General features: G+C 40.9%; 1 protein-coding gene across 4 annotated transcripts in view; it reads right to left on the reverse strand.

Annotated features, from left to right (window-relative positions):
* Positions 1-3,433: 3,433 nt before the first annotated feature.
* The window catches only part of FAT1 (FAT atypical cadherin 1), a 143,608-nt gene continuing 133,202 nt past the window's right edge, over positions 3,434-13,839 (reverse strand). For 2 of the 4 annotated variants that reach the window (XM_008000505.3, XM_073017790.1), the window contains exons 24-28: positions 13,607-13,717; positions 12,466-13,097; positions 11,313-11,450; positions 6,009-6,044; positions 3,434-4,865 (exon numbers count right to left, since the gene is read on the reverse strand). In XM_008000505.3, coding sequence (XP_007998696.3) covers positions 4,237-4,865; positions 6,009-6,044; positions 11,313-11,450; positions 12,466-13,097; positions 13,607-13,717 — 1,546 coding nt within the window. In that variant the 3' untranslated portion in view covers positions 3,434-4,236. The remainder of the gene's footprint in view (positions 4,866-6,008; positions 6,045-11,312; positions 11,451-12,465; positions 13,098-13,606; positions 13,718-13,839) is intronic. The other 2 variants (XM_073017791.1, XM_008000507.3) reach the window with 1 other exon arrangement.

Consider the following 13,839-nt stretch of genomic DNA (forward strand, 5'->3'; position numbering starts at 1 on the left):
GGAACTTCTGTCCCACAGTTAGCAAGAAAATGAGACCAGTTCTACAACTGCGTGGGACTGAATTCTGCCAAGAACCTCACGAGCTCCCCAGCCTCAGATGAAACCACAGCCTAGCTGACAGCTTGATTCCAGCCTTGTGAGAAGCTGAGCAGAAAACCTGGCCATGCCATGCCCGGGGGTTTTGACCTATGCAATAAGTAATAGATGGGGGTGATTTTAAGCTGCTAAGGGTATGGTCATGTGCTGTTGAGCAATAGAACACTGATATCCCAATGTTCTTCCAAATACTGGAAACTGGTGGTGCCAGCACATTCTGGGCTTCCAAGTTCAGATGGCAGAGGGCTGCATTCTGCCCCTTTCTTCTCCTGAAAATCAATCAAACAATAAATGTTTAAGTAAATAGAACATTGTTTTAAAAAAGGAAGATGAATCTGAAACAGGACATGGGGGAAAACGTTAAAAAGCCATTCCATTTTCAATGCTTTTAAGAGGCGTTGTTAACTGTAAACCACGCTACAGCAGATTAGCAAAGGATTGCGCAGCAGAGCCTGGAGGCCACGGCAACAGGTCCCTTTGTGACACACGGAAGGTAGTGAAGAATGGGGCGAGTGGCAGCGATGCTGTCTGAACTGTGTTCAAGTTGTTAGAATGCAGATTCTCAGCTTTATCCGGAGCCACCTCGATGACAAAATAGACAAAGAGAAAGAAGCAGGAATGTTCTCGCAACCCAGAACTAGAGGACTAAGGGAATGACAAATCCCCAATCCCCTTATCTGGCCAACTTCAAAATAAGAGCAATGATATTTTCCAGGCTGGAAACAGAAGGTCCTTCCTCGGGAGAAACTGAAACTCTTCAAAGACAAGACAAAGAAACTGACAAAGCAAGCTGGCCCACAACGTCACAGAGAAGTCCGGGAGCTAAGTAAGGAGCACACCCACGGCTTTCGGTCAGCTTGAGTGCCTCATCAGGCTCAAGTCAAGCCAGAGGAAAGCCTGCAAGGGGAAAACAGAGCAAGGCCTCCTGAAAGGAATGTTTAGAAACAGCCCAGGAGAAAACCAGGCAAAATGGAAGGATTTATTCTAAAATACAGTTAGCAAAAATGAGATACTAGGGAGCTCCAAAACAGGAATAATAATATAGCAAAAGGACAATCAGGACCAGACCAGTCTCTTAAACATTAAAAATGACAGCAGAAACAAAACTGGTGACAGAAGGATCTGAAGACAAAAGTAGAATGAACCCCAGAAAGGGAACAAAACAAAGATGGACAATAGGAATTCAATAAAAAAATGAGAGAATTTAGCAAGTCAAGCAACCTAGAGTTACGAGTCTTGACAACAGAACTGAGATCACCTCCTTTGAGAATTAAAAAAAGAACTGAGAAAGCAGAGGGAAAGAAATGATCAAAGAAATAACACAAGAAAAGTCCCCACAAGATGGGTTTTCATGGTAAAAACTGAATTGCAACCCTTGGAAAAGGCCCACGCTGAGCTACATCACCAGGACATCTCACAATGTTGTAGAGAAGTAGCATGTCCCCAAAACAGTATCTCCAAAGATTCGTGAGAGTAATATTAGGCCACGAATAATCAACTGGGAATAGGAATGACACCAAACTTTTCAATGTTAACATTTGAAGCCGGAAGACAGTGGGTTCCATGACTTCAAGATTCTGAATGTAATTTACCTCCAAACAGAAATTGACACCCAATCTATCAAGAGTAGAATAAAGACACTTTCAGAAAGACTGTCACAAAAAATTACTTCCCATGCAACTCTTTCTCAATTATGGGATATGAACTATCAAAAAAAGAGTTAGGCCAAAATAAAATTATAGAGTCCATGGTAAGGAGAATATTCTGGAACAACTATAGATGCCAAAGAGAACAAAAAAATGGAGTCTGGGCCACCAAGCTGAGGGGCTCCCTGAGGAGAATGTCCAAGGGAAAAAAAGGAGTGGACAGACTTCCTGCTTTGACCATGTACATGAGAGGCTGCACTTGTGTTTTTCTTGGGCGTTTTCACACTCCTCCCTTTACAGCAGTAGCTAATCTCTCTGCTTGGAACACTCCCCAGAGAAACATACGGTATTCTTCCTCATCAGCTTCAGGGTTGGACTCAAATGCCGCTTGCCACTGAGGCCTCCTGTCTTCTCAGAATGTCCCTTCTCATCGCAACCCCTTCCCCCTCCCTTCCCATCACAATGTCACACATTCCTTCCTCAATCAGTCTCTCTCCTCAGCACTCACTACTCTAAACACTACCATGTATTTTCTGGTCATCTCCTCCTACCACCTGTCCCCACCACATGTAAACTCCAAGACGGCAGAGGATTTCTGTCTGTCTGTTCAGGCAAAATAATATAGTACTATTGAGAGAAAATGTTTTCTAAATACACGAATAGTCACAAGTTTAAAAAATGAGTAAAATAAAAAGACAATTGTTAAAAAAAACGTTGCTAAGTAAATGAAAATAAACTGCTTGGCACAGTTGACTGCTTGGCACAGCAGTGAATACTTACATAATCAAAATAATGGAAACACTGTATATGGATTAATTACGTTATAACTAATGTAGGAAAACAAGATCAATGGAAGTCTATTAGGTTACATGGTCTTCCTCCAACATCATAGGAAGTCAATAGGCAATTTCTAAATTTAGTGACTAAGAAAGAATAATATACACATTTGAAAATATGAAACGAAGAATGAGAAAAACAGCTTAAGGACTTATAAGTGGGTACAGCAGGTTGCATGGGACTGTTGTTTTATTGTATATATTTTAGCTCTCTTTGATGTTTTTAAACTATGTATTTACATTATTTGATAAAAATAAAGGCATTTACTTAAAGGGAAAACATGTTTCTCCAAAGTTCTAAGAAAGTTTAATTCTTTGTCATTCATATCATAGTGGCACACAGTGAGTACTCAAGAAATATGTTGGAAGTAGGGATGGATTTTGACTGTATAAAAATATATAAAAAATCGCTTCTGGCTCTCACATTAAATCATACAGTACTGTGTAAGTTGACAACAGAAAGGCATGCTTCATAGAGACTGTTTTTGATACAAAACATTGACAAAGGTGAAAAACATGTAAGCATTAAAATTACAACCAATAAATTCATACTAATTAAAAATGTATAAAATTTTCTTGGTTTTGTTTAAAAATATTAGAAAGTTACGCTTTTTACTTTTGTGGGTATAGTTTTGAGCCTTATCAAGTAGCTATATACCGCCACCTGGTGGCTAGCTCCGCGTGGACAGCCTGGCTTTTGGTCAGGGTAGAGAGGATGTTCACCTTTACGCCTAGTCCACTAAAAGCAAATACATCAATATCCAACCTTCCATTCATCCATTCTTCTCTCTCAACTCAGCCACGGAATCCTGAACAGGAGGATCAATGGGAAGGAAACAGAGGCAGTAAAGCTCATGGATTTTATTAATAATTTATTGTCAGTAAGAAAGACTGGCTAATGGTAGTTTTCATTAAAAACCTTTACAAGACCATTGCATCACAAATATACAGACACTATAAAAACTGTGTCATGGTGGATTTGGCTCTAAACAGGTATGCAGAAGGTCCTCGTTACACTTTCCAATAATGAAAAATGTTTATAATTCTAAATACAGCAACCCATGTAAGACATGTTCACGTATCATATCTCTCCCTCATCCTATGTACAGCTAGAAATGCACTGAAATGTACCAACAAAATGTCATACTTCAGTGGGAAAAGGGAAAAGACAGAGTGAAACCCTGGTTATAGTAAAAAAAAAAAAAAAATCAGGGTGCTAGATAATGGCACTAACACCACCAAAATTCAGTTGAAACAAATGCACAAAATATCTTGGAAATCTAGTTAAAACTATGAAAAATCAAATCTGTACATAAAATTTACAAAAAAAGAGACAGGAAAATTAAAATAATCAAATCTATATAAATACATGAATCATGCTGATGACAGAGGACAAGACTGATTTTCGTTTCACTATTTTAACACAGACAGATGTAAATCCCAAAAGATGTTGGGAAATGGCACAGCCGATGGAAACCTCACGATGACAGTAGTCGGGACACTGGAAATGGCTAGCACGTCCAGAGGCGCAGGACCCAGCGCAGCCATGGCCATTCAGCTCACCGAAAAAAGCCTGGAAGCACTGCTGCAAGAGCAATGCGGATACTCCTATCATCTCTAGGTTCACTAAAGTCAGGCACTTTGGGGGGAGTTGAGAGTCAGACTTCCGTGTGCTGCTGGGAATCCAGGGGCGGGATCGTCACCTCTTCAAAGTGGCCGTCGTCCCCGCTCTCATAGTCACTCATCATCACCTCGGACTCCACTTCGCAGCAGGCCGACACGTCGGAGCAGGAGGCCGTGGAGGCGTACACGGACATGGGCACGCTCTCCACAGCGGGCACCTCCAAGTGTCTTTGATACCTGGGCGGGTAAGGGGCATGGGATTCTCTACAAGTACTATTCTCACCAGTGCCTTTTGTTTGAGGTTCAGACATATCGAGGGGATAAAAATTGGGCAAATACTGATTCAAGGTGAACCTCTGCCGGTTTCTTGATGAAGAACCCAAGCTACCCGCGGCAGGCATGTCTCTAGGAGGGTGGATGGACTCAAACTGATCGCCGAATTCAGGCGGTAACGGTGGCAGCTCGTCCGCGGCGGGGAAGTCTTCGGGGGGTGGAGGAAAATCACTTTCGATGTCGTAGCCTCCAGGGTAATAGTCCGTATCGATGGCGTTCGGATCTGCCGAGTACAGGGGTGTCTGCTCATCAATCACCTCATAGTTGGGGAACTCCTGTATGTCCGGCAGAGGAACGCTTGGCATCCAATCTGATGTATCCCAGTGATACCCTTGGTAGAAAAGAAATGATACGTCAGCGTGTTTTCTCCTGAGCTTTTGTGCCATAGAAAGAGAGCTCAGTGTATCAAAGACACAACTGCATTTCTGCCTTCATTCAAAGTTCACCGGTGGAAATTCCTCGTCTTTGCTTTGAAGACATCCCCCAACCACTCCAGTTTAAAGACCCTATGACCTAGGCTCGATTTCTAAAATGTGGACTTATAGTTTTATATACACAACTTAACATTCACAGAAACAAAAGGAGTCCTGAGAGAAATGGGATGCTAGCATCTAAATTATATACATGTTTCCACAAATGATTCTAACCACCCTTTTAACTTTTCTTCTGTAATGCAGAACCCATTGCTCTACAGGAAGAAAAGTATTGATTCAGTCTTAGGACATTAGTGAAATATCCAGTGTCACTTGATCTGCACTACTACTCACTAAAAAAATACTGATCAATGCAACTTAAAAAACACTTTCATTTCTATTTTTTGTAGAGACAGGGTCTCACTATGTTGCCCAGGCTGGTCTTAAACTCCCGGCCACAAGCAATCTTGCCAACTCAGCTTCCCAAAGTGCTGGGATTACAGGCCTGAGCCATCAGGCCCAGCCAATGCAACTTTTTAAAGGAATAAAAGTAATCTTTAACATGCTGAAGTTGAGAAAAGAAGCTGCCTTCATAATAATGTAGCAAGTTTAATATTAAAATTACTATTTTTCATTAGCCCTCAGACAACAAATTAACTTAATATAGGTATGTATCAAAGCATGCCCCCAATTCAAGCAAAATACAATTGAACAAGCATTGCAAGATTATAACACAGCCTCTGATACACTGTAACAATCTGTGTTACTTTCAAAAAGACTGTGATCCTTTTGGACTATATAAAGCATCACTATTAAAAAAAAAAAACTTCCAATTTTGGAATAGTTTTTTTTTTTCCTCCTTAGGATTTAAAAAAATCCTCGGAGAGGCGGGAGAAGGTTAGGCAATCCGTGCTTTGAATGCAGAGCGCACACGCATGCAGCCATGTACTTAGTTACTGCTGCAAACACTAGGCGACCCAGTGTAGTCAGTCGGCACTGGGGCAAGGCTTGACCCATTGTTTTTAGTGAATATCAATGAATAACTGGCATGCATAAGTCACCTCTTGGTTTGCTGAGGTCAGGAGCAGCCAAAGATTCTTTTGGTGGCAGAGTAGAAAAAAAAGAAAACATTTGTAATTAAAACAGACCGCTGAAAAGGCAATAAAGGTAAGTACACAGAACAATGAAAACTGCTTACAAAGGACCAATTAGCCATACAACACGTCCTTACGCCAGTATCTATGACAATTCCAAATGGCTGAGAAATGTATGTACCACAAATAAAATGGAATATGGAAGTGGAGGAAAAAGACCGAGGAATGATGAACCAGAGATTTGGCCAGAAAACTCAAATATTACTTTCTTTTCCTTGTTTCTGACAATCACTGCCTGAAAACACAGAATTTTCTTAGGAATAATTAAAACAATCAGGCTCTAATAAAATATAAACTGATCAGATTCCATAGGTGATAATCCAAATACATCTACAGCTACATAATGCACACTTTATAGCACATTGCAACTTCAAAGGACATTAAATTCAGAGGAATTCATTGGCAAACTTAGACACTTAAAGACAGGTCTACAAGCTGAAGATCTCTCCAAACTGTATGTAGTTTGAATATGATTTAATATTTACACTGTGAGCCATTCCCTAAACAGACCACGGCTACACTTACCCCCCATGTCTGTAATTACACTTGCTCTGCCAGGGCCCTGCATCTATACACAGAAGCCTAGCAGGAAGTGTAACCAAGTGCATGTAAATCCTACTATCAGTTAGGGCCATGAGACGCCTGCCCTGGCCCTGGCTAACCTTCAGGTTCTCTCTTTGAAATGGGGTGAAAATCCCTTAGAGTTGTTATGAGGATTAAACAGGATAATGCAGGTTAAGCACTGTCAGAAACTATCAATAACTGTAAAAGTAGACATCACGGTAGAAAAACGGTCACCTCAGTGATTTTTTCAAACAAGGCTTTCTATGCGTTCAACAGTGTTATAATTTGGGACAAATATTTGATAGTTCACTTCTGGAAATTTCAATAATTTTAAAAGACTGTGGTGTCTCTAAAAAATGAATAAGCCAGCATTTAGGTAACATGTGTCTACAGAATCATTTTTAAGTCTAGTCACAAACGTAGCAATTCCTTTAAACAAAAAAAGATCAACAACTTTTGTTACTTAGGCACTAGTAACAGCTTTCAAATTTAACTTCAAAGTAATGCCTTTCAACTTTAAATTCAATGTACACTTCTTGGATATGCCAAAAACTATTTTTCAGTGAAGAAGACTGCAATGAAGGAACTATTGAAATTCTGCTTCTGTAAACTTCAGTAATATTTACAACACTGAAGGTCATCAGTTTAAAACTAAAACTTCACTAGACAAAATACAGATACGTTTCTGATTCGCCAAGTAAAAACATGGTACTTCTTAGGAAAAGCAGCATAGGCATCATCAGTAACTGTAACGATGAACACTGGAGCATCTAGCCTCTTCCGCCTGATTATCAAATGGGGCACAGAGCTATCCTCCCGCCTCCCTCCTCCTGACAGCGTCATGTCCGAGCATAAAGGATGCCCCGATCTCTATGATGGCGACGTCTGTGTACTCGACAGCCTATGTAAGCAGTTCTCAAGTGGGATCTCTAGGCCAGTACCATCAGAGCTACCTGGGAACTGGTGAAAAATACAAATTCTCAAGTCCCAATCCAGACCTATTGGATCAGAAATGCTGGTGCTGAGAAGCAGCAATTGGGCTTTTAACAGTCCTCCAGATGTCACATTACAGTTTGAAAAGTACTAGCCTGTGCCTTCCCCTTGTGATGAATTTCAGTGCACTAATAAAGGGCTATTTTCATTTAAAATAATTTGGGGAAGGTGGTCAATGTCCTTTCTTACAACTCTGAGCAGATAAAGCTTCACAGTAAATAATTTTCACTAAACTAAATATGAAAATATGCTCTGACCATGCTCTACACCATTTTCTTCGACCATACTCAGGGAAAAACCAAAAGTGAAGAGTCAGTTAGAGGTTAATTATGAAAGCCTTATGTTATTCAAGTCTTATTCCTGTTCATATGAAGAGGAACTTTTGTTTCAAAACATTTTAGGTAAAATTACTTCTGAGCTTTTTTTACATTGCACCACCTATAGATAAACTCTCAAGATCTCATGGTTACTTCTGATGTCTGTGTAAATCACTATGAATGGTAAAAAGCAACAAAGATATAACATACATCAAAATATTTTTTGCAAAGCACCCATATTACTTATCTACACACCTGCCTAAAATAAAAGGACTCAACCCCCTCAAAAGCACAAACTGTGTTTTCCTACCATTGCAGTAGGCAATGCAGCCGCGCTCCATGGCCCAGCTGCTACAAGACACAGACACAAGCACGAGCACTTACGACTGTACCTTCTGTGCTCACCGTGTCAACCACAGCACTGACAAGGTGCATTACAGTCACTAGGGAAGCTTGCAAAAAGGTACAAAAGCAGTCAATTAGGAACATCTTCAGTTAGTTAGAAAACAGTGCACGAAACAGAATTTTATATTATACCATTTCTACCTCAAATTCAAACTGAGGAGTGCTTTAATACAACTACGTTAATGATGCATGGCCTCCTCACTGTTAATTGTGTCTCAGAGATTTTTCTAATCAAGTTATGTATTTGTTATTATTAATCAAAGGAATCATACAAACATGTTTTATTGCAATTTAGACAAAACATTTTAGCTTTAAATTGTTCCACAATTACAATTATGGATCATGTCAGGCCAAAACAATGCTTATTTTAACATCTTATAGGCAAGACTCAACATTCCAAGACTACGATCTGTGACACGCCACTCTTCTGGCTGCGTAATCACTCACACACCGTCCCCCAAAAAAAGAAATCGAAGGAGAAACATATGCAATCTAAAACAGAAATGGTTTTGTCCCTGTTCTGATTGTTTTCTCTGCAAATCTGTCTGTTTGCAGATGGACGAATTGCTGGTGAGCTAACGTACCAGCGGAGGAGGAGACTCTGCCTGTTTCCTGTGTAAATTCCCTTTTTATTTGTGTATCAGATTATTTTAAAATAACTATGCCAAGGTAAATATGTACGCATGTAGTAGGCAGAAGGCTGACCCTCAAACAGTGCACGTCCTAATCCCAGGAGCCTGTGAATATGTCACTGTACATTGGGTTTATAAAGGGACTTGATGTGGTGCAGGTAAGGAAATTGAGATGAGGGATTTCCCTGGATTATCTGGGTGGGCCCAATGTAATCATAAGGGTCATTTTTCAGCACAGAGACTTGCCCAGTTACGGCTGGGGGAGCTCTGCTGACAGAAGGGTGGTCAATGAAACGCTGTGTTGCTGTCTCTGAGAGATGGAAGAGACCAAGAGCCAAAGAATGTGGGCAGCCTCTAAAAACCAGGACAGGAAGGAAAACAGGTTCTTCTCTAGAGCTGCAGAAGGTAATGCAGCCCTACTGATCGCACGATTTTAGCCCTGTGAGACACAGGGGTTGGACTTCTAAGCTACAGAACGACAGCAAGACAAGTCTACATTGTTTTAGGCCACAAAGTCTGTGGTAATCGGTAACAATGGCCCCGGAAATGAGAATACGATGCAGGAACAGACTCTCAGCAGACTTTCAGCTTACAACTGATAATTACATTACGGTAATGAGTAAAATAAAAATACTCCTGTATATATGTTTTTTCTCTGCATTATATTACCTGGAAGCTAGCTTTCCTAACTAATTTGACCATAACTTATTAAAAGCACTTGGGACTTTTTGTTTTTTGTTTGTTTTTTTTTGAGACAGAGTCTCGCTCTGTTGCCCAGGCTGGAGTGAGCGGCGCCATCTCGGCTCACTGCAAGCTCCGCCTCCCGGGTTCACGCCATTCTCCTGCCTCAGCCTCCCGAGTAGCTGGGACTACAGGCATCGCCACCTCACCCGGCTAATTTTTTGTATTTTTAGTAGAGACGGGGTTTCACCGCATTAGCCAGGATGGTCTTAATCTCCTGACCTCATGATCCACCTGCCTCGGCCTCCCAAAGTGCTGGGATTACAGGCGTGAGCCACCGCGCCTGGCCACTTGGGACTATTATTGAGAAGACTGATGTTTCAACAACAAGAACTAGAAAGACAATGCTGATAAAATTCTGAAATGTATTTATAAAGAGCATTTAGGGGCCAAGATATAAATTATTACATAAACTGGAAACAGGAACTTCTTAGAATTAAAACTGATAAAAGACATAATTCTATCTTATTGGTTTAACAAGCAAAGCTATGTCCATACACTCTATTCCTAATAAACACAGGTATATTTTGATACCATATATATATATACACACACACACTTGAAATCAGAAATGATAGCACATACTTACAGCTATCTTTAGTCATTTGAAAAACGACTCCTCAATAGATAATGAATATATGGATTTATGGACTATATATACGATGTATTATGGATTATATTACTCTCGATTGAATAATTATTAGTGGGTTACCTTTTTCCACCAATGAAATATTTGAAATGTGTAATATACATATCAATATGTTTAATAACATATTAAACATATTACACGATTATACAATTAAAAATTATTAAACTTACTAATTCTGAGATTTGAAAATTTCCACTAAAAACTACATTGTGTTACTATTTGAATACTGACAATTTTCTCTACTGGTATATGTTAATATGGCAAAGCTGGTTATCAGTGTGATTTACCCTGGGGAAATCAGATCAACATAACTGGTGGCAAAGATCCCACTGTCAAACTTTCTTCATTAGAAATATAATCCAACTTACTAGCAATCTCTTAAACTGTGCTCTGTCAGTACGCTCTGATCCACATGGGAGCTGGGGCCGCAGTGGGGTTGGGGAGGAGACAAATAAAACCTTGTAATACCAAAGGTGCTACGGAAATCCAACATTTCAGACTATCACATCTCTTCTTAGAGGGTGTGTGTGTGTGTGAGAGAGAGACTGTGTGTTTGTGTGTGTGCTGCGTGGTTAAGAAAGTTGTGAGGAGGATTTCTGAAAAACTCACAAAACTGGGGTAATATTTACTGTTGTGAGAAAAAGCCAATACAAGATTAGTCAATCAGATCCTTCAACAAACATGTTCTTTTCTCTTACTGACAAGTTCAAACACCTATTCATCAAGAACAGTTTAGCGATTTTCCCCAGCAGACATTCATGCAAGTATGTATGGTATTGTTTAAAAGTGGTCCAAGAAAAATGAAAACACAGTGAGGCTCTTACGGGTAGCTAGTGCGTCTACACTGTGAGAGAACACAGTAACACAACAAACAAGCAAAGCACAGTATTTCAGGACAGTGCTGCCTCACCATTGTCATCGCATGACTCAGACTGGAAGGAGCTCAGGGACTGCACTTCAGACAGGCTTTCCCGGGCACTGTACGGCTGGGAAGGCTTTTCCTCTAGAGGCTTCTTGGAAAGACAGGGATCGAGATCCACCACTTTAGCTAAAAGGAAGGATGACAAACATTAAGTATATGGGCCAAGACGGTTTTGTTCACCGCTGAATCCTGAGACACACCATGCACTACCCAACAATGGCCTGAGATTTACTGAATGAATGAACGACTGAAAGAAAAACAGAAACACCTTACAAACTCAAACGAAGACATAAAAAACACCCCGCACAGAAAGACCTGCACATCATCTCAGAGATTATTCAGAGTAGAAATTGCCCATAAGCATGCCTATGAATATCATTAGACAATAAAGGTTGCTAACATTTTCTTTTAAAATAATATGTACAGCTTTTAAAAAAAAGCATCAAATATGTATTAGGTCACTAATATAAATATTTCCACTTCTCCAGGTCATATTTTTAAAAATCCTAGCATGAAGGCCGGGCACGGTGGCTCAAGCCTGTAATCCCAGCACTTTGGGAGGCCGAGACGGGCGGATCACAATGTCAGAGGATCGAGACCATCCTGGCTAACCCGGTGAAACCCCGTCTCTACTAAAAAATACAAAAACTAGCCGGGCGAGGTGGCGGCGCCTGTAGTCCCAGCTACTCGGGAGGCTGAGGCAGGAGAATGGCGGGAACCCGGGAAGCGGAGCTTGCAGTGAGCTGAGATCCGGCCACTGCGCTCCAGCCTGGGCGACTCCATCTCAAAAAAAAAAAAAAAAAAAAAAACCTAGCATGAAAATGCTCCTGATTTTTTTTTTGACATATTAATAAACTCAAAAATTATAGATGAGAACCTTTATCAATTATAAAATGAAACAGCCTCTCCAGAATATTAACTAAAACATGACTAGATTCAATTTCTTAATTAAAATAACATCATAGCCACAATGCTCAGCCAGCACTCAGGACATCCAGAAAAGTTTCCAATCATCTTAAGGATTTCAGTCTGAGCATACCTGTCTCTAACCAAGAGCACACACGTTTTTGACTGGACAGAACTTGTAACCTGACTGTTTACCTCAAGTGACATTTTAGTGAGATGAAAAAATGGCTCTTACTGTCATAGTCAAAGTCCCAGCTGGGCTTCTGTATGGAGTCGCTGTCAGAAGGGGAGTTCGAAGGCGGTGGGGGAGGCAGGTTTGGCGCCACACTGCAGACCGCCACTGCTTTTCGGTGCCCGTGCACAGACTCGGGGTTGAAAGTGCTGAATTCGGGATGCTCTGGGATGGCAGATCCTTCAAAGGAATTTCGGTCGAGATTGTTTCTGGAGTCACTTGGAATACTCGGGGTGTAGGAAATAGGCCGGACAGGCACCTGGGGTGGTACGTCTGAGTAAATGTTCTTATTTAGCTTGGAATCAAAATAGGGTCTCTGCAAGAAAGCTGTAGTGGGCCCCAGGTGCTTGTCTTCAGGTTCAGCCTGATGCTTCTTTTTCCGACTGATCATCTTACGGCAGAGAACAAACACCACCACCAGTAAAAATATCCCTGCTATAAACACAATGATTCCGATTCCTTCCGCCAGCCCAATGTTCCACGGCGTGGACACGTACTGGTTGGGTGCGGCGTCCTCGCAGTGGCGTCCTCTGTACTCGTGGCTGCAGTTGCAGTGATAGGAGCCGTGTGTGTTCTCGCAGAGGGCCCCGTGCCGGCACGGGTTTCCAGCGCACTCGTCAATGTCACTCTGACACCTGCCAAGAAAGTCAGGAATGAGGACAGACGTGTGTAGCACATGCCAGCATATGCCAGGCTCAATCCTTAGAGACTGAAGATGAATCCCTCCTTGCTGAGTTATGTGAAGATCAAACCCAGACATGAAACAACTAAAAAGTGCAACATTCACAACCACGACAAAAGACCTTTTGTGGAGAAACCAATTATGTGATCACATGCTTTTGATGTCTATTGGGGAAGGAAACCTATCAAGCCAATGTCAATGGCCATTTTCCTAGGATCCAACAGACTACTACATCAACCCCATTGTCTAAACATTAGTTTTTTCAAGTATTATATATATTATATTCATCTGCTTGATATTTCATTTTAAAGAGTGAAAAGATTATAAATTATATAATGGCCAATATGAGGATTATCAAAATCTGACACAACGTAGTTCAAGTCACTGAAGGTCGGTTGCATCTGCCGGTCAATATGACACTATGAAAAGGTGTGAATCTAAATTTTGAAAGAAACCATTTACCTTTCTCCCCTAAAACCTGAATCACACTGACAAACGGCACCATCCAAACTGTCAAAGCATGTTCCGCCATTCTTACAGGGGTCATCTTTGCAGTACGGACTAAGCTGACACCTGAAGAGTAAGGAGAGACAGACATAAACCTCAAGATCCGATTGCAAATACATACAGCAAAACGAAAGCAACACAGAAAACACTAGCAGACCAACGTGGAGACTTTTTACATGCACCATTAT

This window comes from Chlorocebus sabaeus, chromosome 7, assembly GCF_047675955.1.
Source record: "Chlorocebus sabaeus isolate Y175 chromosome 7, mChlSab1.0.hap1, whole genome shotgun sequence".
Lineage (NCBI taxonomy): Eukaryota > Metazoa > Chordata > Mammalia > Primates > Cercopithecidae > Chlorocebus > Chlorocebus sabaeus.